General features: G+C 36.2%; 1 protein-coding gene across 2 annotated transcripts; it reads right to left on the reverse strand.

Annotated features, from left to right (window-relative positions):
- Positions 1 to 11,626: 11,626 nt before the first annotated feature.
- On the reverse strand, positions 11,627 to 23,666 carry LOC121420339 (telomeric repeat-binding factor 2-like). Of its 2 annotated transcripts, none has more exons than XM_041614934.1 (9): positions 23,519 to 23,666; positions 19,551 to 19,792; positions 18,424 to 18,522; positions 17,588 to 17,734; positions 15,504 to 15,626; positions 14,660 to 14,711; positions 14,194 to 14,254; positions 12,858 to 13,003; positions 11,627 to 12,055 (listed from the first exon to the last, which is right to left on the reverse strand). In XM_041614934.1, the coding sequence occupies exons 1-9, from the start codon at positions 23,664 to 23,666 to the stop codon at positions 11,790 to 11,792; spliced, it is 1,284 nt and encodes a 427-aa protein (XP_041470868.1). In that variant the 3' UTR covers positions 11,627 to 11,789. The 2 variants fall into 2 exon arrangements, with proteins under 2 accessions (XP_041470868.1, XP_041470874.1); XM_041614940.1 differs by having other exon boundaries at positions 15,555 to 15,626; positions 23,519 to 23,638.

Below are 23,666 nucleotides of genomic sequence, written 5' to 3' on the forward strand. Positions count from 1 at the left end.
TTATAAACTCTATTGTTTGTGTTTGGGTGCAGTCTCATGATAAACCCTTTTGAAATAGAGAACAAAATAGGAGAGAGGGAGGGGGTATAGTAATAGGGGGGGGGGCAGAGGTGGGGGATAGAGACAGACACTGAGAGGGAAGGGGAGAGAGAACTGGGTGGGGCAAAATCAGGGAGTGTGTGAGAGGATTATACATGGTCATGACCTAACTATATTAGGTACCTGACAGATGCGGTAGCAAAATCGAAATATTTTGTTTCTTTCTATAAGAATTTCTTTTAATGAAATTTATTGAACCAACTTAAATTGAGGCTAATGGGGGAAACCAATCTTGTTGTGACTATTTTAGATGCAATTACAAATATGCGATAATTTGAAAAAAAAAAATCTCTAGGTTATGGTAGTAAAATTGCTGGAAGCCTGCAAATATAATGATCCAGCCTTAACTTATTACTTGGGGAGAATTCATCATCAGAAGAAGAAGAAGAAGGGAAAAGGAAGAAGAAAGAGGAGGAGAAGGAGGAGGAGGGGGAGGATAATAATAAGAAGACGAATTTATATTACTAGCATTTGAATCATATGCATCTATGAAAAGAATACAAATGGTAAAATTACACCCCTCGAAAAAAGTTTAAAAGAAACTACACGGATTTCTTTTTTCGTTTAACTTTTGGTCCCGTCTTGTCTAATCATGTGATTTAACAGTTTCAGTCACATGTAATCACAGTACTTACAAGTAATTAAAAATGATCTGAAACTGCTCAAAAACAATAGATAATCATGAAAAACAACAGCAACAAGAAGAACAAAATATAAAAATGAAAGGTTGACATTGTGCGAATCGATTAAAGAAAGGCAGAATATGATACAAGTTATTGAATGGGAGTACTGTCTATCAACACTTAAGAATAATTAAGAACAATAGGTGCCCCCCACCCCCCCCCCCAAAAAAACCCTGTAAGTTTCATAGCGGAGTCGATATCTTTCTCCTTCAATCTACTACAAAAGAATCTCTGCGCAATCTTTCAAGGGATTTCGATTCAACGGAACATGACAAGTTTCGGTTTACAGTGGACATTATTCACGGAATCGTTCATCTATTATCTCCGAAAATCATTATATTCATAAGCGAATTGTGTAGGCGGTGTATAGATCAATTATATTATTTGTGTGTGCGTGTGTGTGTGTGGTTCTGTACAGGTATCAAAAGGGGCGTGTCGCCCGAATTCATGTTTATATATTGGTGAACGGTGTCGAAAATATACTTGATATTTCAGTATCCTAACATGATTTTTTTTTTTTTTGGGGGGGGGGGCAGTGCCTCTAAGTAGGCCAATCTATATTGGTAACGTAATGTTTGAAATAGAAGGTGGCGTTAATCTACATTCAACATCCAACGATCGATGACCGGATAGAGAGGAGGGCTACAGTTTACTAAGAAACTAAGGATGGATCTGCTATTTCAGTTCACCCATTTTCGACAAATACCTCCCAGCTGTTGATTGTGATTTGACTTGCATTTAACCATGTTCTTGAATTTGTTCTACGTCGCATTGCCAAGACTAGCTCGTAGTATGAACTTTTCTTTTAAAATGTATATCACGTGACTGGATATAACGTGATCTTTATAAGAATTCCTTACACGTGAGTAAGCATGAGAACCAAAAAGGACAATGGCGACATGACAAAAAGAGGTGATCTGAAAAAGATGACAATGAGCGAGACATCTATGAAAAACAGACTAAGAGTCACGGATGTATGGCAAGCCTTTTGAACATTTAATCTTATTTCTTGATATATCAAGAAATGGTTTTGTGTGATTCTTGATCTTGGTAATTCTTGATCATGAAATCGAATTCATGATATCAAGAACTGAATTCTTGATATCAAGAAATCGAATTCTTTAACAATTAAAAGAAATGAATTCTTGATATGAAGAAATAGGATTAAATGCCAAGACTTGCCATACGGACGAATGCTTAATATAAAAAAAAAATGCTGCAGACTATTAACTAATGAAGTGCAAACAAGTTCAGAGCGATTAAACAACAACAAAAAAAACATGATGGCAGCTGCGGGTTAAAAAAGAGAGAAGAGAGTCATGAGTAGAGTATAAAAAGGAATATGGGCGTGTTCATTTTAAAAGATCCATTACATTCAACTGAGTAAAAATAAACCACTTTCAGGCCATTTATCCCCCACCCCTATCAAAATTGTCCGCCCATTTATAAATCATAAGTCTAAAAATCATGAGGAAAGAGCTCAATTAAAATATGAAATATCTGACTTTTTGAGTTTTTTTTTATTCTTAAAAAGTCAAATCAGTCAGAAATTTAAGGGTAAACAATGAAAATTAAGGCGTTGAATCAATGAAAAAAAAAGAAAGTACAATTAATGTGATCTTATTATGAGAATAGAGGGGTGGTAATTTAATTCTCGTGGCAATATTCGAAAATACGCTGCTTTCCCGGGCATATGGCGACCCCCTTCATATGCAAAAATATCTTCGTACCCAATCCCGAGTTATCGTATTCTCATTTTTACAAATATTTCTATGTCGTCGGCACGCCGAAAGAGTACTGTTTAATGTGTTCAGTAGACTGTCATCATTTGCCACATGCAAGTCTACGCTTCTTCTTTCTTTCTTTTTTTTTTTTTTGGGGGGGGGGGGGGGTAAAATAATGCGAACAATCATTGCTCTCATTTCATGTCGCGCGGTATCGAAGTTTCACAGGGCAAGGACGACCAATTCTTGTGTTAATGCAGTGAGAACTCGCATTCTTCTGCGAAAACTGAAATGGTTTTCCCCTTTCAGAAAGGACATTATTCAAGTTGATGGGATCGACAGCCATATATAAGTTGATGTACACGAATCTCCCTTATTATATGTTTCACTATCTTCTCTAGCTCTCTCTCTCCTTTCCCCTCTCCATCCATACTTCCTTACTATCCCTTCACCTCCACCCCTCCCCTTCTCTCTCCATCCATCCCCTCTACATTCCCCACTTCTCTCTCCTTCCACCCTCCCCCCCCTCTCTCTCTTCTTGTCTCCATTGCTTTGAGACCTAAAAAAATCGAACAAATCACATATGAAATATTGGCAGCACAATAGAGCCATGGTTTATGCAAACATACAGTTGAAGACAAAATTCCTGCTCGATTCATTTGAATGAGAACAACATTTCATTTGCTGAGGCAATCAAGCATCAAAGCTATAAAGAACGCTTATATAAAAGACAGAAATAAAAATAGAAAGGTATACATGTACCCAAAGAAAAGGAATAAATATAGATCACAGGTAGCCTGTGTGTGCGTAAGGATGAAGTCATTAGGGACACATATTTTTAAACAATATTTCTGTAATAGAAGTACATATTTGACAAAAGATAAATTCTTGAATAGAAGGGGTCTAAAGTACCCCAGTAGGCCTATATAGTTTTTTGAGTTATAACGAGGAGCAGTGCCAGGAACATATATTTCAATCATTTTTTTTTCGATCAATTTGATATAAACACAGTTACATGAAAAATAACTCTTTTTTCTTTATGTCCATTCCTTCTTATTTCAACTTTTCTCTTCTCCCTTTTCTTTCTTTCTATATGATAATTTGGAAAATATATAGGGGGGAGGCGTCCCTTTTTTTGGTACCGCACATCATTATGATGGCATCGATCAAGGCATGACATAGACCTTAAGGACTTTTTAACACCTAAAAGTCTACCCAACATTAAATTGATTTGAACAAAGCAATTCTATAAAAGGCACATGTTCAAAATAGGTTGTAAAACGAATGGAAGATGTCAGTTTTTACTCTTTTTTTTAAATTTTACATACAAGAATGATATGTACAGCACAGGGACAGTGATTTTTCATTTATCCTGGTAAATCAAAACTGGAAACTCGTTTCAAATCTTTACTTTTCGTGTGAAAATTAATTGAAAACAGAATTAATGTTTGCGATATGTACATTTTTTTAATGATAAAATCAGAATTTCCATTTCAGATCAAGTTTGAAGTGGAGTTACAGGTTTCAGAAACAGAACAGAAAGGACAATTTTTTTATGGCAAATCACTGTCCCCATGAATGCAAATGAGAAAATCAAGGTGTCATACGCTCATTACTCTTCTGTATTTCATAAATGAAGATTAATGAATTTCATTTAAAAAAACATTTTATACAAATAGCTAATCATCAATGCACAATCAGTCATTATACAGACGATTTCCCTTTCTTTACCTTAAAGGTCAAGTCCACCTCAGAAAAATGTTGATGTGAATCAATATAGAAAAATCAGACAAGCACAATGCTGAAAATTTCATCAAAATCGGATGTAAAATAAGTTATAACATTTTAAAGTTTCGCTATTTTCAACAAAATAGTTATATGAACGAGCCAGTTACATCCAAATGAGAGAGTCGATGATGTCACTCACTATTTCTTCTGTTTTTTATTGTTTGAATTATACAATATTTCAGTTTTTACGAATTTGACGATTAGGACCTCCTTGCCTGAAGCACAAAATGTTAAATAATGGAATTCCACGTGTTCAGGGAGGAATGAAACTTCATTTCACATGACAATGACGAGAAAATAAAAATATTTCATATAACAAAATACAAAAGAAATAGTGAGTGATGTCATCAACTCTCTCATTTGGATATAACTGGCTCGTTCATGTAACTATTTTGTTGAAAATAAGTGAAACTTTAAAATGCCATAACTTTCTTATTTTACATCCGATTTTGATGAAATTTTCAGTGTTATGCTTGTTGAATTTTTCTCTTTTTATTCAAATCAAGTTTTTGTTGGGGTGGACTTGTCCTTTAAGCGCTTCTGTAACAAGAACAAAAAAAATACATGTACATGCTTTCAGACTTCAAAAGCTAACATCAATAATTTTGCATATGACCAATGAATTGACCATGACTGGAACAAACTCCTACACCAAGTAGTCAATGCAGTCTCGCTTGACAGTTTCTCGAAAGTTTTTCATCATCATGTGTATAAATAACATGAAGGTTCTGTCAGAGCTTCGATATCCCAGGATTTGTTGCACCCAGAGTTACCATGCAAACTGCCGCAGTAACATCTCCAAAAGTGACCACCTTCCAGAAGCCTGCTCTACCTACCGTCAGAGTGATACCTCCTCCGGTTGGGTCTACGTTCCTCTAGATCCCGTATCTTGCATGGTTTCTACAACACATCACCATATTTTTGTCAACAACAATCCCCATTCTCCGCTGTAAACATGAACTGTCTCTATGCCAACACATTGCACAGATATTCCAGTTTAGCTTAATGGCAAGCTGCTATCTGGATTTCTGCAAGGAGATCGTCATGCAAGACCTTGCAGGTACAAAAATTGAACAATGATCTCTGAGCTTTCAACGTGACCTCCAAAGGCAAGATAACATGAATGATCCCCAAGATTGAATGCTGCTGCAGCAACATGTGCCAAATCAACAATGTGATCTCAATGAAACAACATAATTGTATCTATTTATTTATACAGTTTGGGAGAAAAATATCATACCATTTTTCTACCAAGCACCCATAGAACATGATCAAATAAATACTTCCAAAGCCGTTTACTGGTTACACAATATTTAAAAAAAATTGTCACAAGAGTTGCAGGAGTCTAAAGAGCTGGGAGGAAGGCAAGGGCAGCATCTGATTCAGCACCAACCTCTTCCATCTGTACTATATGCTCTTGAAACTGCCACTGTAGAGTGGGACTCTACAACCACTCTAAAAAATATAATACCTTGTGCTACTCCATCGTTCTTCAAAATGAATGAATGCCGACGACGATGACCCACATAATCATGCCATGTTATTTACAACACCACCATGGCATGAAGGTATCCCCAGTGCACCTATGGCCCAAGTTTGGTTGGTACTCCAGCAACAGATCTGCCAAACTGAACAAGAACATTTCAGTATTTTCAAAGCTGAAAATATGTATTTTGGTGTGGGAAATAAATATTTTCAAAGAAATACCATGGGGAAAACGTGAAAAACTGAAACTTTAGAACTCGGGATTTTGCATGAAACCATCAGTATTCTCATTTTTCAGTACTAAATACTGAAAATCAATACTACTAGGCAGTACTGCAGCAAATGATGTCAAGTGTAGTCTTGCACTTTAATTTTTGCAGATGGAAAGATAAGGAGGGGGGGAGTGGGTTCCAAGAAAGTATTTTCAATCAATTATAAATTTCTGTGACAATTTTACAAGTGACAAATCAATGTTAGCAGTAGCAAAGTTATTCATCATCCTTGCCGCAAGAAGCAGATCTGGGCCCTGTTGTACAAAGAGTTACAATTGATCCGATCAATCGCAACTATGGACAGCCAGCAACATTAACATCTATTATGCATGTTTGTTCAAAACATTTTCTAGCTGTGATGTATATTCATGCATTCATTTTCTTGAAAATTCACTGCGCTTCTCTTTGCATAAAAAGGAAATTGTGCAAATTTTTCGTAGAAAAAATTATGACACTAATGGAATACCATAGAGTTACGATTGATCGGATCAATTTGTACAACAGGGCCCTGGGCCCCGTCTTACCAAGAGTTATGGGTGATCATGGGAGCGTTTCATCAATATTTTCATCCGACAAGATGTCAGATCTGACATCTTTCCATGATTTTGATTGGCTGAGAGGCACTGTTCCTACGGTAACTGTCGGATAAAACAGGACTTGTCGGATAAAACGGGACTGAAATTGATTTGCAATTAATTGCAAGTTGCTTGTGAAATCCCAATAGATTTCTCAGTCTTTATTTCACCTCTGGTGGACAAAACAAACCCCGAATAATAAAAATTATCAACAAAGGTTTGGCAAGATTAATAATGATAAGAATAATATAGAGCATTTATGAGGCATGATTTTCTTGTTGCCTCTTCATTGGCACATTAATCCTGCCTTGTAGCCATTTACCTCACTTGGGTTGGGTGCAGCAAAACATTGTGGATAAATTTCTTGCTGGAGTAAATTATGTCATGGTTGGGATTCGAACCCACAACCCTCAGTTCTAAGATCTAGGATACCAGATTTGTAAATGTTTTAAATTTGTGGAACCACAAGCAAGCAGCTCCCTTATATATCACATGATATACGAGTATCAACTCTATAAAATATCACAGAAAATTGAAAAATATCTTTACCTATGCAATCATGTATTAACAATAAAACATATTATTATCCGTATAAGACATCTGAGCTGGTAATCACAAACCATATTGCCCTACATTTTCTGAATATATAGGGAAGGAATAGGTATATTTTCCTCGTTTTCAATGTCAATATTGACTTTGCATGCAGAGACGACGCAAAATATACCTTTGTATTTTCCCTGGTCTTACATCCGGGCATTTCAAGATGCATATAATGAGATACGCTTCATGATGATCTGCGCACCAACAATATACGTCACAACGCTGGATTAGGGCACTTGCTAGTACATCTTAATGGTAAAGTGCAGAGCCTAGACCCTGATATTAACATGGCACAATAGAACTCTATTCTTAAGAGAAATATCATCATTATCAAGATTTTTGCTCTAGATATCTGATTTGGATGATAATAAAAATATTGACTGGTTCTCCTTTCGGGGAACATCCAATATATTGCCCTCAAAGACCCATATTGCCCTCGTCTAAAGACTCAGGCCAATATATTTGACGTTCCCCTCAAGGCCAGTCAATATAATCATTTCACGTATACATTCTACAAAGGAAAATTGATCACTCAGGAACCATTCATAATTGGCAATCAATAGAATTTACATTACATGACATACGATGAGCAGTGTGCTGCTCGCATGTTTTGGCACTATAAAAAGTTGTAACTGTCATTGTTGCCAAAGTTTATGCTTCTATTGAAATAAACAAGATGACAGGTTAAACTCCCCTTTAATCAACGACAAATATGTGATCCATGGCTACGATGTTCAAAATGATTTTTATTTGTATACATTCATTCAGTATACCATGCGAGTAAAAAAGTTGACACCTCACAAATCCTCGATTTAAGGAAAAAATATGTCATGAACACATAATTATCATACATACACTGTATGGCCTGAAAGAGTATGTTCTCCCAAATAATTTGATACCATATTTATGTGGTAAGTGCTTACGCTTGGATGATCAGGAGGTATTCTTTGCAGTGATGTAATTTGATTTGTGCCAAAGTAAGGCATGACTGTAATGAATGAATCCAGATGGCAATGTCATAATCCTACAAGGGTTGCATTCAATTCCATTACAAAACACTTTTTCAGTAATTTACATAATTAAAAAAAAAACCTATTAATTCTCAAGTAAATTTTATTGAAAATGGATTTGCAAAAATGTTAACTTACTCGTGTACGATTACGACATCAATGGCATCTGTGGTTCGTTAATTGCATTCATGCCTTACTTTGTGGCATAAATCAAAATTTACATCGCTGCGAAGAATACCTACTCATTATCCAAGCGTGAAGACATATCACATAAATATGGTATCAAATTGCGGATTTGTGAGGTGTCAAGTTTTTAATTGCCTCGGACGGTATTAGCTTCAGCATTAAAAAAAATATTCTTAACTTCCAGGGGGTGCAACATTAAAAGATATATCTATAATATCTACATCTGATTGTAACATTTTTACAATTGATTTTAACTTTTTGTACATGGTTTACCATGGACTTCCAATTACGATTAATTGAACAACAATCTTTTGTGAAACAGGGCACTGGGTCCCATAACATAAATCATAGCAAGTGATCGTAGGGCTGCTTTCTCCCATTGATTGCATTGATTATTGTGCGTGATCAATCATAAAATGAAGCCCTACAATCAATTGCTAAACTTTGTGCTACGGGGTCCTGATCTCAGTCATACCAGGTCAACCAAAGGTAAGGAAGTGGTAAGCAGATTAACAGAAAATGATCGCCCAACTTGCGATGAAACACATATATTTTGCTGGCAATACACCAATTTGTTAACACATGCAGCAAAATTCCCGGGTTGATGCTGTACGTGATATATAGTGTAAGCCTTCTACATGAGGGGCACCTTTTTCAAACATTTGTACTAGTGACTGTCCCCTCCTATATATGCAATGACTTATTTCACCATGAAACATTACTCCATGGAAATAAAACAATCAATCAATATACAGCATTATAGACAAAAATTTTACACAGATTACTGCTGACAAATATAACATATTACAGAATGGGTATCAAAATACCAGCAATCTGATTGGTCAATTGGCATTTAATATTTTGGATGAAAGCAATTGTAAAAATGCTATCATGCAAGAAGGTCATTGTGACATCATCATGCATGAAAATTGATGCGCAGTATTCGCGACAAACATTGTGAAATCTCAAACTTTGCTGCGGAGGTCTTGGTTTACTATTGTCCTTGACTTATCTTGCTGTCTACCAAACAAGCAAGACGACAAGTTGCTGCTAAGGCCTTTGTTATGTTATTCTTTTCAACTCGGACAGTTAATGTACAAGTTTATTAATAAACAATTACCGTTACCTTTTAATAATATGTTTGTAAAAAATGATACAATTCATAAGCACTTTACTCGCCAGGCGAGTTCCTTTCATTTACCTCTGAATAGAACATCGTTTGCACAGAAGACATTTGTTTTTACTGGTCCAAAATTATGGAATTCTTTTTCAAAGGATATTATACAATGTAATTCAATACAAAATTTCAAAGGAAAACTGAAAAAATATCTTCTGGATTCATATTAGATTATCGTTTTTTTTTTTTCACAAAGTTATGTAATTCAGAACTTAATATGTAAATGTGTTTGTTAATTTCTCTTTGTATATATGTTTAATCGTTTTATGATTTCTGTATACAGTGTATAGGGGAAGGCGGGGTAAGTTGAGCATAGGGGCAAGTTGAGCCACCAGCCCCAGGCCAATAATGAATGAGTCAGACATTGTGGTGGTGTCATGTATTGATGACCCATAGCGTAACCCCTAACCCCACCACATTGTTTCCAACTTTGAAACAAAAAGTAGTTTTTTAGAGGGGAAAATGTGAATTTCAGCCAAAAAAGTAAAAAAGAGTGTGAAATAGATAAGTGCTTTATAAACACACACGTCTTTGAATATAATAAAGACATGATAACAACATTATTAGTCCAGGTATGGATCTTCATTCTTGTCATAGTCTTTTATATGATGGATGCATAATAAATGTGTCGATACAAAATTATCGCACTAAGTTCGGACTGGGGTAAGTTGAGCCAAACAGCATGGGGTAAGTTGAGCCATGGTAATTCCTATGGTAATGTATCTTAAAAAACAAACAAACCATAAAAGTCGATTTAAATGCAGGCTCAAAGGAGCAAATTGACATGACTGCTCTTTTCCTTTTAAAGGATGTTAGTATTTATAGAGAATTAGCAAGTGAAAAGACTTTAAACAAAAAATTGACATGCTGGTTCTCCCCCATACATTTTGTACATAGTTTTTGTGGCTCAAATTACCCCAGAAGGTGGCTCAAACTTACCCCATATATGGGGCAAGTTGAGCCATTTGACATCGGTTTTTTCAAAGGTCACGATGACTTTCAGTGTTGGGGTAGAAAGTTATATATAGGTGGAAAATATTTCAGAAGAATGAAATTTCAAGGCAAGGTACTTATTTCGACAAGATTATTAATCATATCAATTCTAACATGCAAAAAGCAAAAACTGTCACAACTTACCCCGCCTTCCCCTACTGATTCATTAATTTTTATTTTTATTAATTTTTATTTTTGTTAATTTTCTATTCATTGTATTATGTATTGTTTATTTCTTTATTTTATCATATTTTTATTCATAAAATGTACTTATGAAAGGGGGCCTCCACCCTACAAGCTCTGCTTTTTAGTTGGTCTCCTTCTCTTTCGATTTCATAGCATTATTGTATTATAGAAATGATTTATATATTATATTTTGTAAATATGTCTATTGAACTATCATTGTAAATGTAAAAAGATTGAAAGAGAAAATAAATGAATTGAATTGAATTGAAATTGAATTCCTCGACTTATCTTGCGGTCTAAAAAACAAGCAAGACGACTAGTTGCTGTGGAGGCTTTAATATATCACTGTACTTGACTTATCTTGCTATGTAATAAAAAAACAAGACAACTAGTGGCTGTGGAGGCTTTGGTATATCACTGTACTTGACTTGCTGTCTAACAAACAAGCCAGATGATTTTTAGTTCCTGCGGAGACCTTGGTTATCTTCTTCCTTTACTTATCTTGCTGCTTAACAAATAAGCAAGATAACTACATGTAGTTGCTGCGGAGGCCTCAATTTCCCATCGTCCTCGATTTATCTTGCTGTCTACCAACAAGCAAGACGACAAGTTGCTGCAGAGGCTAGGGTTACCATTGTACTTGATTTATCTTGCAGTCTAACAAAGAAGCAAGATCACAAGTTGTGGCGGAGGCCTTGGTTATCATTTTTCTTGACTTATCTTGCGGTCTAACAAACAAGCAAGATGATAAATTACTGCAGAGGCCTAGGTTTACCATTCTTCTTGATTTATCTTGCTGTCTAACAAAGAAGCAAGATGGCAAGTCGCTGCGGAGGCCTTGTTTATCTTCTTCCTCGACTTATCTTGCTGTCTCACAAACTAGCCAGGCGACTAGTTGCTGATCTAGGGAGACATTGAATCACCATTGTCCTGTATTCATCATGCAGTCATCTCGCCAGACGACAAGTTGACGCTGAGGCCTGAGTTTATCATAGTCCAATTCATATCTGTCTAAATAAGGCCTTGTTTCACCATTGTCCTGTACTTGTCCTTCAGCTGCACGTTTGTCCTGTTGTTGAAACTATAAGCCTCGTTGATTTCCGCCCACTTGCCGACCCCGAAGCGGTTGATGCCAAGCTTCAGTTCCTCCTCTTCTTCCGAAGACCAGGGCCTCCTCTTTGTTGGTGTAGGGTTCTTGTGATGCTTTCGATGTGGAATATTACCTGGGATTTCTCCAAGGGTGGCATTTATCACAGGAGTGTTGATTGATTTGTCACCTGATAGAAAAAAATACAAATTATAATGAAAGAGAATCTGAAGAGTAGTACAAAGATTAATATGATTTCAATACACTGTAGATTATCATATTATCCTCCTGATTTAATATTATGTATAAATTACAGAATTGAATCTCTTGATTTCCATACATATGTGTACAAAAGATGCCTCACCAACAGAAACCCTCAAAATGCAGACATGACAACTTGAAACTTTGTCAGAGGTCATAACATTTTCATAGTGCATTTGAAAAAATCAGTACCCTTCATATAAATTCATCTTTTTTTATCCCCATTTTATGTTAAGTTGTACATCGTTATTCTTGATACATGTTGTTTCTCAATGTAATCCAATAGCCTGCATTGTGATTTCTCTTGTTTAAAATCAATATGAGTTTAAATTATGGAAAGCCAAAGACATAAAAATTCTGCAGTAACCATTTTTTTTCTGATATCAACTTCACTCCTTTCAGATGATTTTAATGGAAAAGAAAGGCATCGCAAATATCATTCATATATAATGTCTAGTGGTTAAACAAACACAATCTCTTTGTGATTGATGGATAGATTGGCTATCCATAGTTAAACCATAGATTTATATCTTCATGTAAGTTAACGTGGAGTTCAGAATACGAGCTTCTAAATTTCACATTCATTTTACTTGAAGAACAAATCCAATATTTTCAGTTCTTATTTCTCATGTTTTAGTTCAGTCACTATCACTGTCCATTATGTTTTCCCATTCTACCTTCACAGAAGAATAACCATAAATGTAGAATAAGAAATAGAACAAACTTTTTACCATTTATCCTCGTTTTCAGTTCACCTTCCTCATCACTGTCAATGATGCTGTCCCACTCAACTTTCTCTGGATTCTTTTCAGGATCCGACGACTTCTTGGCAATCTTGGAACTCTGTCCATACCTCAGCGATCGGATGCTTCTTCCCCTGGAGCAAGGTAATAATAAAATAATAATAATAATAGCCAATTTTTATAAAGCGTTTTTCCCAGAATGGCTCAAAGCGCGTTACAGCATATTTCCCCGGACATTGGATTCATTTCAATCCCGCACGAAATTGCACAATTTCCACTCCCTGGAGAGCATTCCTTGCAGCCTCATTATGGCGCTGGCAAAATCGAACATACAATATCTTTCGCATCCTAACGGGTACCCATTTAGCACCTGGGTCGAGAGTGACAAAGTGTGGATTAACGCCTTGCCAAAGGACACTATTATAATTATATGTTATATAATCATATGTTCACATGGTATTGTATCAGGAAAATTAAGTTTTGCATATGAATATTGCAATACATGTATGGGAGAGTTAAACAAATGATTTTCTTGGAGTGGACCTAACCCCTTTTGCCATCAAACTCTTCATTTAAAACATGGCAGAACTTGAACACTTTAAATGTTCACTTTTTTGGTGGGGTTCACCTTTGAGCACCATTGCATAAATAAATACAAAAAATGTGTGTACCAAAGGATTCATGAAGAAATTATGAAATTGCTGAATATATTTGAGCATGGCATGCCAGTCAAATGTCGTGCCATTTTTCCAAGCAATGATAATACAATGTCCCACAAGTGTTTATCCATGTTGGTGATCTACTGATCTTCAGGTGATTTTTTTTCAGCTTGATATTTCATGATTTCCTACAGTTCCATTAGTGCAACTGTCCCAGATCTTGGTCTAAAATGGGATTGTGAAAATTGATCTTGGTTTTACAGACATGAAATCAGTTTTTTACTGCAATTACAATCATTTGCCTTGAAATGTTCGGGGGGGGGGGGGGGGTGGGCATTTCAGCCTACTTTTTGTTGGTGTTCTTTTTGTCCTTATTTAGACAGTTTCAGAATTCCATGAAATAGTCAACCTTGTTTCTCCGTACTTACTTCAATTCATGAACTGCTCTAGTCTTGATAATTTGAGAGCATTATAACTTTTCATAAGAACAAGAACAAGACAATTCCTTCACGGAAAGTCTTGTGTTAGGGGGTCTGACGTTCACATTTCATTGCCCATAAGGGAAAATCAGTAAAGACTGACCTTTGGGTCTACTATCATTTGATTCATATCCAAACCAATTTATCTTGGAGAGGACTTGCCAATTAAAAATGTTAATTTCTCACCTTTTCGCAGGACTAGGCTCTTCTTCTGAAGTTGATGAAGCCGGCAACTTTAGACCACGTCCTAAAAAAAATTACCAAGACGCAAAATCATTTCGTTGATGCGAAGGTTGTCAAATGTTGGGATTTCATATGTTAAAACTATACAATATATATATATATAATTTTTAAGTTATGCTGTCATTTCAATAACTTAACCTTTGGTTAAGATATGATGTTGACGGCGCCGCCGCCAGAAAAGCAGCGCCTATAGTCTCACTCTGCTATGCAGGTGAGACAAATATGAGGTTCATTTCTTGCTGGCTTCCCATAACACAATCTCACTCAAAGAGTAATAAAATGAAATTAGGACCAATTTAAGTGCACAATTATTTGGTGCACACGTACCAACATAACATAGTTTGCTATGAAATTGTGAATTTTTCTTAATAGTTGGCAGCCCGCAAAACTTGAATTTTGAACATCTTACTTGGAGTACTTCTCGGAGATGAGCTTGAACTGGAGGCCTTGCCTTCTTCCACCTATGAAAATTTAAAATAAGAACAAAATATGAAAGAACATTATTGACAGGAATTTTTCCTTTATCTTCAAATCTTCACCAACTTATAAGAAAAACAAAATATGAAAAAAATAACATTAACAGTAATTTTTTTTCTTATCTTCAAAATTTGTGATCAAACTTACAATATTGAATAAAAAGTCGAATAAAGAGGCTCTTGGACCAGTATCATAAGGGAGTAACGACTGTTTTAATTTTGCTATTTTGGTAAACTATCATGTGGAATATTATTCCTTATATTTTCTGGTAGATTAACCACACCCTTTTCCCCATCCCCGGATATGCTCTATAACATGCATGAAATCATAACCGATCGTAATGGACCATAATCGTAATCGGTTTTTAAAAATCAATAAATAATGTCCTCTATTCTTTATTACTATTTCTCCTTTTTTGTCTCATTTTTCTGTCCCTTTTTTCTCTTCTTTTTCACTTTTTTGTTTGACAAAGAAATAACTTATATTTATTGAAATATGAAGTTAAAGCTGAAGTAACCACTTAAAAATTGCAAAAATGATTTATATCATTGCTGATCTTTTTATATCTTTTTAAGTGAAGTTGGCTAACCTGATATATTATTAATATTTGTCTGCCAATCTTTTGACACATACTTTTTAATTCATACATACAAAAACTTAAGTGGTCATTTTAGTGGATTCCGTAAGAACTCATTTTGAAATCGTCACCACAACTGGCATTTATCTCCAACACCCCTATACTGTTAGTAGAGAGGGAGAGAAAGTGATACGAGTACCATTTTCTCTGATGCCTCAAGGACTTTTTTCCACATTTTGGGTCCACATGCCTTCTTTAATTGACTATGAGGGATGACGGTAGCTGGCTTTGCCGTCTGGATGTCCTTCTTCTTGGCAATTACCTATAAAGAAATCCATGAACAGTAAAGGTGAAAGTTCATCCACAAGGGAATCTTAAAATCACATGGACAACCTACCTGCCAATATTGTAAGTCCACACGTACATGTAACAGGGACAAAGGACAACCTCATAATAAAGAACAAGCCTTCATGTATGGGCAAATGTTCACATAAAAAGGGACACCAAAACAGAGAAGGTGAAAAAAATATATAGAGGGACAGTTTGCAAGTATGGGATAACTCCTCCATTTACGATTCCCACATGAACAATGGGTAATTTGAAGTACAGAATTAAATCTGGTGTTGGTGATGTGACAACACCAACACCATACTTGAAATCAGGCTGGTGTTGGGATTGACCTTGAAAAATATGACATATTTCTGGCAGTTTGTGTTGAATGCTGGTGTTGGATGCTGTCTGCTGAAGCTGGTGTTGATGATTTACATGTAATTTCCTGATTCACCAACCACTCACACCCCCAGAGATTGGAAAAATCATGATTTCATGTTCGGTGTAAGTGTTGGTGATCTGAAGCTCATTCATTCATTTTTTATTCTCAAATTTTCATTGATTTGTTTTTTCTTTATTTTTCTTTTTTGTATTCACAACTGGTTTGCAGGATTTCATCTTCCTTTATTGCACCCTAAAGCACACCACTTGGAGAGGAGAGCTCACTGGCAAGGGGAAAAATCTCCCAGGAGAAAGCTTTTACCCAAACAACAGCTCATTTGATGAAGTCACCAGGGGAGTTTTCCTCTCAAGGGAGCTGACCTTTAACCATATACAATGTACATGTTCACTTCATAGCATGGAATGTCACTCTTGATAAATTTTCTCGCTTTAACCTGCAGAGAAAATTCTTTCAATTTCAGAGCACTCAAACGGAAATCAAAAGACTTAACATCCTCTAAGGGAATAAGAATTACACGACTGGTGCATCAGATTGGTTCTAACTAAGGACACCCTTTCTCAATATTACTTTTTGTCACCTACAGTACTTAATCTTGAACCTGCTATATGGTCAACATAATAGATTACCTGGAAATCACCACAAATGCCCAGCAAACTTTTTTTATGGCAAAGCTTTGATGTACATGTAAACATCCTATTACAGTGAACTGCAATAATGAGAATTCACACTACTTGTCGTCAAGTGGAACAAGTGGAGCACCTCTGGCAGTCTCGCCTGCATTATGCGATTCAATATAGCAGCAGTGCTGACTTTGGAAATGACTATGATATAATTATTCCCCCTAAAACACCACTCATATAATATGCTACTACATGTACATTCATTGACCCTAAATGACATTTGATCTTGATCAAGTGACCTACGACTTGTCCAAGATGAGCAATGATACCGGAATACCCCTATGTCCACATTTCATAAACTATATCCATAAACTATATCCATAAACTTTCAAAGTTACGATGGCAATTCAAAAACTACCCCCAACATGGCCAAAGTTCATTGGCCCTAAATGACTTTTGATCTTGGTCATGTGGCCTGAAACCAAGGCAAATTGTTCCGTAATACTTGATTACCCTTATGTCCAAGTTTCATGAACTAGGTCCAAATACTTTCTAAGTTATGATATTATTTCAAAAACTTAAGCTTGGGTTTAGATTTGATGTTGACGCTGCCGCCGTCGGAAAATCGGAGACAAAAATGTCTCACCTGATATTTTTCACAAGTAAACCAAAGAACAGTATCAACATGAAATCCATTTTGTATACTGCGAAAATTAAATGTTGTAAAGGCGAAGAGCTCCAGCTTAATGAAACCCTAATTCAACATCGCCAATGCAGTTACAGTGCAAGTTCTATGGCTATGCGCACATACAGCCCACTCACTAGAAATTACTAGGATTTTGACATTTGCTGCATTAAATTTAGCAATAATGAGCAAAAAATCAGATTGGGTCCTTATTACAACACGCAGAAGAGAAAACCTGAACTGACCTCGATGAGGAACGGCCTCTTGAACTGGTCATGGACCTGCTTCAGGATGGGTATCAGCGACTGGCAGAACTTCGGATGGCTGTGTGCCGCATCAAATGCCTTGTTCTTCTTGCCTTCTATCATGGCATTCAGAGTAGTCACAACCTCCTGTATAGAAAGAGCAGTGATTAAATTCATGAGTCAAAATGCTGACTGAATAAAATTATGATGATGAATTTTCCCCTGTATACATACAGGAGTGGAGGGCCCTGTGTCCCAAAAACTGAACTTATCAGTAATAAATGTTTGCAATCTATGACCAATGCCAATTTAAAAATTGCCCAAATGTACATGTGAAAGTCTTTCCTGACTGCTAGGATACATAGGCACCGTTCTAACTACTGTCCTAAAACTAGTTTTAATACTGGAAACTTGTTTAATGAGTAATGAGAACGGTCAAAGAGGTCTTGGAAGTGATCTTCCAAACCGGTTCAGAAAACCACCTTGCGATGGAGTTTTGAAGATTGCTTTGTCTCGTTAAACTGAATTTAGTGTGGACACAACAGGAAGCGATCCTCGCACATTTCGAGTGTGCTATTCCACACACTGTATGCCGATGCTGTGGTTTCAAATTTCGCGCGAAACATGTCACCCCACTGAGTGTTCCCATGGCAACAAGATGGTTTTTCGTTAAGTGGTTTTGAAAACCATTTTCGGGTGATCAAATGGGAACGCTAGCAAAGCGATCTTCTAAACTTATTTCCTGAACCAGTTTCCAATAAACTAGTTTTCGAAAGTATAATGAGAACGGTGTCCAGCACATCATATTTTGTTTTTGTTTTTTTGCTTTTATTTACCTTGTCTTCTGCTGATCGTTTAATTTGCTTTGGCCACAATGCTAACAGAAGATCCTTGGCAGACTGTGTATCCCGAGCCCTCAACAGAGCAAGAACGGCCTGTATGAACAGAGGAAACATGTTGATACATTGTTAACAAATCTAATGGAGCATTGTGGCCCAGTGGATTAGTCTCTGGACTTTAAAACAGAGATCATGGGTTCAAATGTAAGACAAAGTGTAATCCTTCAACAAGAAACTGATCGTTTAACCTGCTTTGGCTAGAATATCCTTAGCAGACTTGTGTCCTGAGCCGTCAACAGAGCAAGAACGGCCTGTATGAACAGAGGAAACATGTTAAACTAATGGAGCATTGTGGCCCAGTGCCCAGTCTCAAGGACTTCAAAACAGATGTCTTCAAATGTAAGACAGAGTGTAATTTTCTTCAGCAAGAAACTGATCCATAGTATAATGCTATCAACCCAGGTGAGGTATCTGGGTACATGAAGTGGCATATGTAGCTCAAACTAATGCTGGGATAATAATTGTTGTGCTTTGAAAACTCTGACAATGAAAAAAATAATCTATTATCTTAAAAAATTGAGTATTTGCACACATCCACAATCAAACCAAACAACAGCCTAGTCTACAAACCAAAATGACACATAGAATAAAAATTATACAAATGAAGAATAACCTCATGTGGTTCTTGTCTCCTCAAAACGATCATTCTTCCCCTTATTGGGCCCAATTTTGACATGCTTCAAATTCAATTTTATACATTTTTTATTTCAGAATCAGGAATTCTTGCCTTGAAATTTAGAGGGGAGTGTGACTGGGACTTTGCTGATAAAAAATTGCTCTTTAGCACATTTTACAAAAATGTCAAAAATCCAAAACCATGTTATTCTTGGATGGATTTTTGGCAAATCTTCACCAATGTTTTCTTTTTTTGTTGTGTGTGTGTTTCTATTTAACCAAATTTACACCAGGGAGAATTTCCCCCCTCACTTATGATCCACTGGAGCAGTGGTCTGTGGAGTATGGAATCACAAGTGTATCGATTCACATGTATGGCAACAACAATGACCCAGTTCACACCAACAAAAGTCATATGCAGAATAAAACAAAAGGGAACGTTTTCTCACCTGAATCTTGATGAGTCGTCTCATTTCGGCCATTTCGCTCCGCATCGGGCTCTTCTGTTTCAGGCTTTCCTCGAGCTTGGTGACGTTATCCAAGGCAATCTCCAGGGGTGTACGATGGGCTTCATCTCCCCTGGTGTAACACAGGTCGACCTTCTCACCGTCAGCCAACAGGCAGAGGAGATGGACAAACTCAACATGGTGGATCCTTTCTTGGTTCACCCCTGGGGTGTATTCCATCACTCCTGTCAAAAAAATATTGAAGGGGATTTACAAGAAATTGTTTTAAAGTAATCAATCGCAAATCACTGTTAAAATTTTACAATAGATCATTCACTTCAAACTGTAGGCCTTACTATTAAGTTCCAGATTCCTTGTTTCATTCAAGCAACCAATTTTCACCCATGAATCCTAGACCAAGAGCTTCAGTCTCTGTATTTGGGTTGTTCCGCTGAACTACGTTGGCTCACTCACCAATACATAGACTGAAGAGCTTGGAGGCCCGTACGAACAGCCAACGTATAACTTTAGCTTTAGTTTCATGGTTTCCATTATCAGGGAAATATAAGTGATTGTGTACCTTGGACCGGAGTTATTGATAAAAATCCTCTGGATGATCCAGAAACCATTCATCTAAGACATTTTCACCCGAGCTGACGGTTTTTCTTGCAAGTTGCCATCTTGAATGACGTCATTATCGTTAATGTCTCAATATATCGAATGTTGTCTGCTACCTGTGATCGTAGCGGTTTAGCTCGCATGTGGAGCAGATCCCATTATAATTAATATCGAAATCAATATCGATATCACATTCGTAAGTTGTCGATGCACTCTTCATTTGTAATTTTGGCTGCCATTTTGGGAGTGATTCTCAAGAAAACATCGGTAAAGTACCATTTTCATACCTTTCAATATAAATCTTTTACATTTTTTAATTGATTAGAAATTATAAATTGATATCTTGTAGTTAATAAATTCTTAGAGTGTAAATTCAATGTAAAAAACTACATCGAAATCTGGACAGTCAATTGACAAAAGGGAGGGCGTGATAACACATGCGAGCTCACACTAACACTTTACAATCGGTGAATGGGGATGATAGTAAAATGTCAAAAATTGTTGAATAAATCCCCAGAAACGACGGTTATTCCTGTCTACACGAACAGTAAAACTAAACATCTCTATCTCGTAGACTGGACAATAAATTAAACAAGTGGAATGTCTCTGGCAGTCTCGCCTGCATTACGCGGTTCAATAGCAATAACAGCAGTGCTGACTATGCAAACAACTGATGGAATAATTTTAAAGAAACACCATTCATGCGACCATAAAACATTTAATTCATTACGGGGTCATCATAAATGACGATTGGCTGTAACCTTGGTCATGTGACCTACATGTAGGACTTGTGCATTATCTTTACATCCACAATCATATCAATGTCCATAATGTTCTTGACAACACCATAATTGATCGCAAATATGCGAAGGTCCGCTAAAATCAGCTCAATTAGCTAACAAAGCAAACAGTGGCAAGTCAAACCCCTTCTCAAAATACTTTTTTTTTATAATTGGGTCTATTAAAAAAATATTTTGTTTTGAAAAAATATAAATCAGTAGAGGTGCTGGTCCAACTACCACATCAATGATGTGGAGCTCATCCGGCATCTCGCAACGAAATGTAACACAATTTTAATTTCAGCCCAGTTGACACTGTAGTGAATTATATTGGTGACATAAATTGAGGATAGAGTATTGAAATTGATGAAGAAATGACATAGAAGCATTTTATGTGATTTATGAATAAATTTCATATAAATAAGCATAAATGACTTTCTAGTCAAAATTTCTGAACTCTGTGTAGAACCTTGGTGAATCTCATGTAGCTCTCAGATGGAATAAAAATAATCAAAATCAATCAACAAATGAATAAGTAATTTTTGTGAGTTTTGAAATTTTGTATTACCACCTCAAGCTATCATATAAAGCAAACAAAATTGAAATTGATCAACAAATGAACATGAATTTTTTTTGGTGTGATTTATGAATAATATTGCATAAATTAGCATAAATAATTTTCAAGACAAAATTTCCAAATTTTGTGTACAAATTTGGTGAACCTCATGCAGCCCTACCAGATGGAAGAAAAAAAATCAAAATTGGTCAACAAATAAAGAAGAGGCATTTTCTGTGATTTATGAATAAATTTTGCATAAATTAGCATAGATAATTTTCTATTGAAAATTTCAAAATTCTGTGTAGAAGTTTTGTAAACCTCATGAAGTTCTACCAGATGGAAGAAAAAAAATCTGTTAACAATTAAAGAAGAAGCATTTTATGTGAATTTTTAAAAATATGAATAAATTAATTTCGCATTAATTAGCATAAAAATTGCTCTAGTCAAAATTTCAAAATTCTGTGTAAAAGTTTGGTGAACCTCATGAAGCTCTACCAGATGGAAGAAAAAAATCTATTAACAATTAAAGAAGAAGCATTTTATGTGAATTTTTAAAAATATGAGTAAATTAATTTCACATAAGCATACAAATTGTTCTAATCAAAATTTCAAAATTCTGTGTAGAAATTTGGTGAACCTCATGAAGCTCTACCAGATGGAAGAAAAAAAAATCAAAATCGTTCAACAAAGAAAGAAGAAGCATTTCATGTGAATTTTTGAAAATATGCATAAATTAATTTCACATAAATTAGCATAAAATTGTTCCAGTCAAAATTTCAAATTCTGTGTAAAAGTTTGGTAAACCTCGTGAAGCTCTGCTCTACCAGATGGAAGCAAAAAATTCAAAATTGTTCAACAAATAAAGAAGCATTTTTTTTGTGCATAAATTAGCATATTTAATGAATTTCAAAATTCTGTGTAGAAGTTTTGAATCCCCCACCTAGTGCTATCATATAAAGCAAACAGAATTGAAAACGGACTTAAAATGGCGAAGAAGTAGTATTTTGAAATTGTGGACGGATCACAGATGCCACGGCATAAGCTCATTTGGCCCTTCGGGCCGGATGAGCTAAAAATTGGGATTGTTCAAGAAAACAAGGATATCCTCATAAACCACGACAAATCATGTCTTGAGAAATTGAGATTGTCCTTGATTATGGGACAGTTATTTTTTCACTTACCCCTGCGGGACATAGATCTCAATTACAGGGATTGAGTGAGAGTGCTAAATATAGATTCAGTGACCTCAATTCTGTTCATGTTACAAATAAGGAATTAATCATCATGACTTCTATGCCTCGCCTTGCTGGATTCATCATTCATGTCTGAGAGAAAAAGCGGAATTTCAGGGGGTTCTGACCGTTCTGAAGACTTAACGGTTTCATTTTTTCCCAACCAGTGTTAGTAAATGTTCCACAGCACAGGCACACGCTCTGGGGCCAATTGCACAAAGGGTCTTTCCAAGCCCAAGGACCATCTTTCATGTATGTCGCCAATCTCTTATTGTTATGATGCGCTGTATGCAGGATATTTCTTCTGGAAATGTATGATAAACAAATAAAATTTGTTAGCTAGCATTTGAATCAATTTGTATACAATTTCATGATACATCAGTGACATATCACATCATTTTATTAACAAAGCTTTTTGAAGTTTTGTTTACTTTCAACAGATGAATAAATTGTTAGCATTTATTTAAAATGCATTTCAAAATTCAAATGGTGCATCATAATAAATGGGCGACACGAAAGACGGTTCTTGCAAAGACCCTTTCGTGCAATCGGCCCCTGGCTCCTTAGAGGGTATTTAAAGCTAACAATTACTCTACGAAGAACTTGCGCCTGCCTGGCTAGGCCAGAGAACCCTCACACCACTCAATGGACAAGGTTATGATACCGGTATAACCTCACACCAGTCGTGGCATGCAGTGGGATGCCGTAACTCAGGCACTCGGGAGTTCCTCCTTAGCGCCTGGCAGCTCCCTCCACCCCGACACACCGCGCGCTTTAACGTACCCGTCATGAATGACCTTTCTGTTCTGGAATCGACGGTATGATTTCGCTGGAACTCGTCCCATGCCATCCATGCAGCATAGTCAAAAATCCATCCAAATATTTCGCAGTCATCTGCTTTCATGAGAAATTCTGAGGTGTTAGATTCCAT

This window comes from Lytechinus variegatus, chromosome 1, assembly GCF_018143015.1.
Source record: "Lytechinus variegatus isolate NC3 chromosome 1, Lvar_3.0, whole genome shotgun sequence".
Classification (NCBI taxonomy): domain Eukaryota; kingdom Metazoa; phylum Echinodermata; class Echinoidea; order Temnopleuroida; family Toxopneustidae; genus Lytechinus; species Lytechinus variegatus.

Bases quoted from the DNA above. Each gene is read 5' to 3' on its own strand.
- LOC121420339 (XM_041614934.1), bottom strand. From the start codon at position 23,666: ATGGAATCTAACACCTCAGAATTTCTCATGAAAGCAGATGACTGCGAA. The intron at 19,793-23,518 runs GTACGTTAAAGC...TTTTTTTGACAG, and splicing joins AGAAAGGTCATTCATGACGG to GAGTGATGGAATACACCCCA. The intron at 17,735-18,423 runs GTAAATAAAAGC...CTTTCTATACAG, and splicing joins AACGATCAGCAGAAGACAAG to GAGGTTGTGACTACTCTGAA.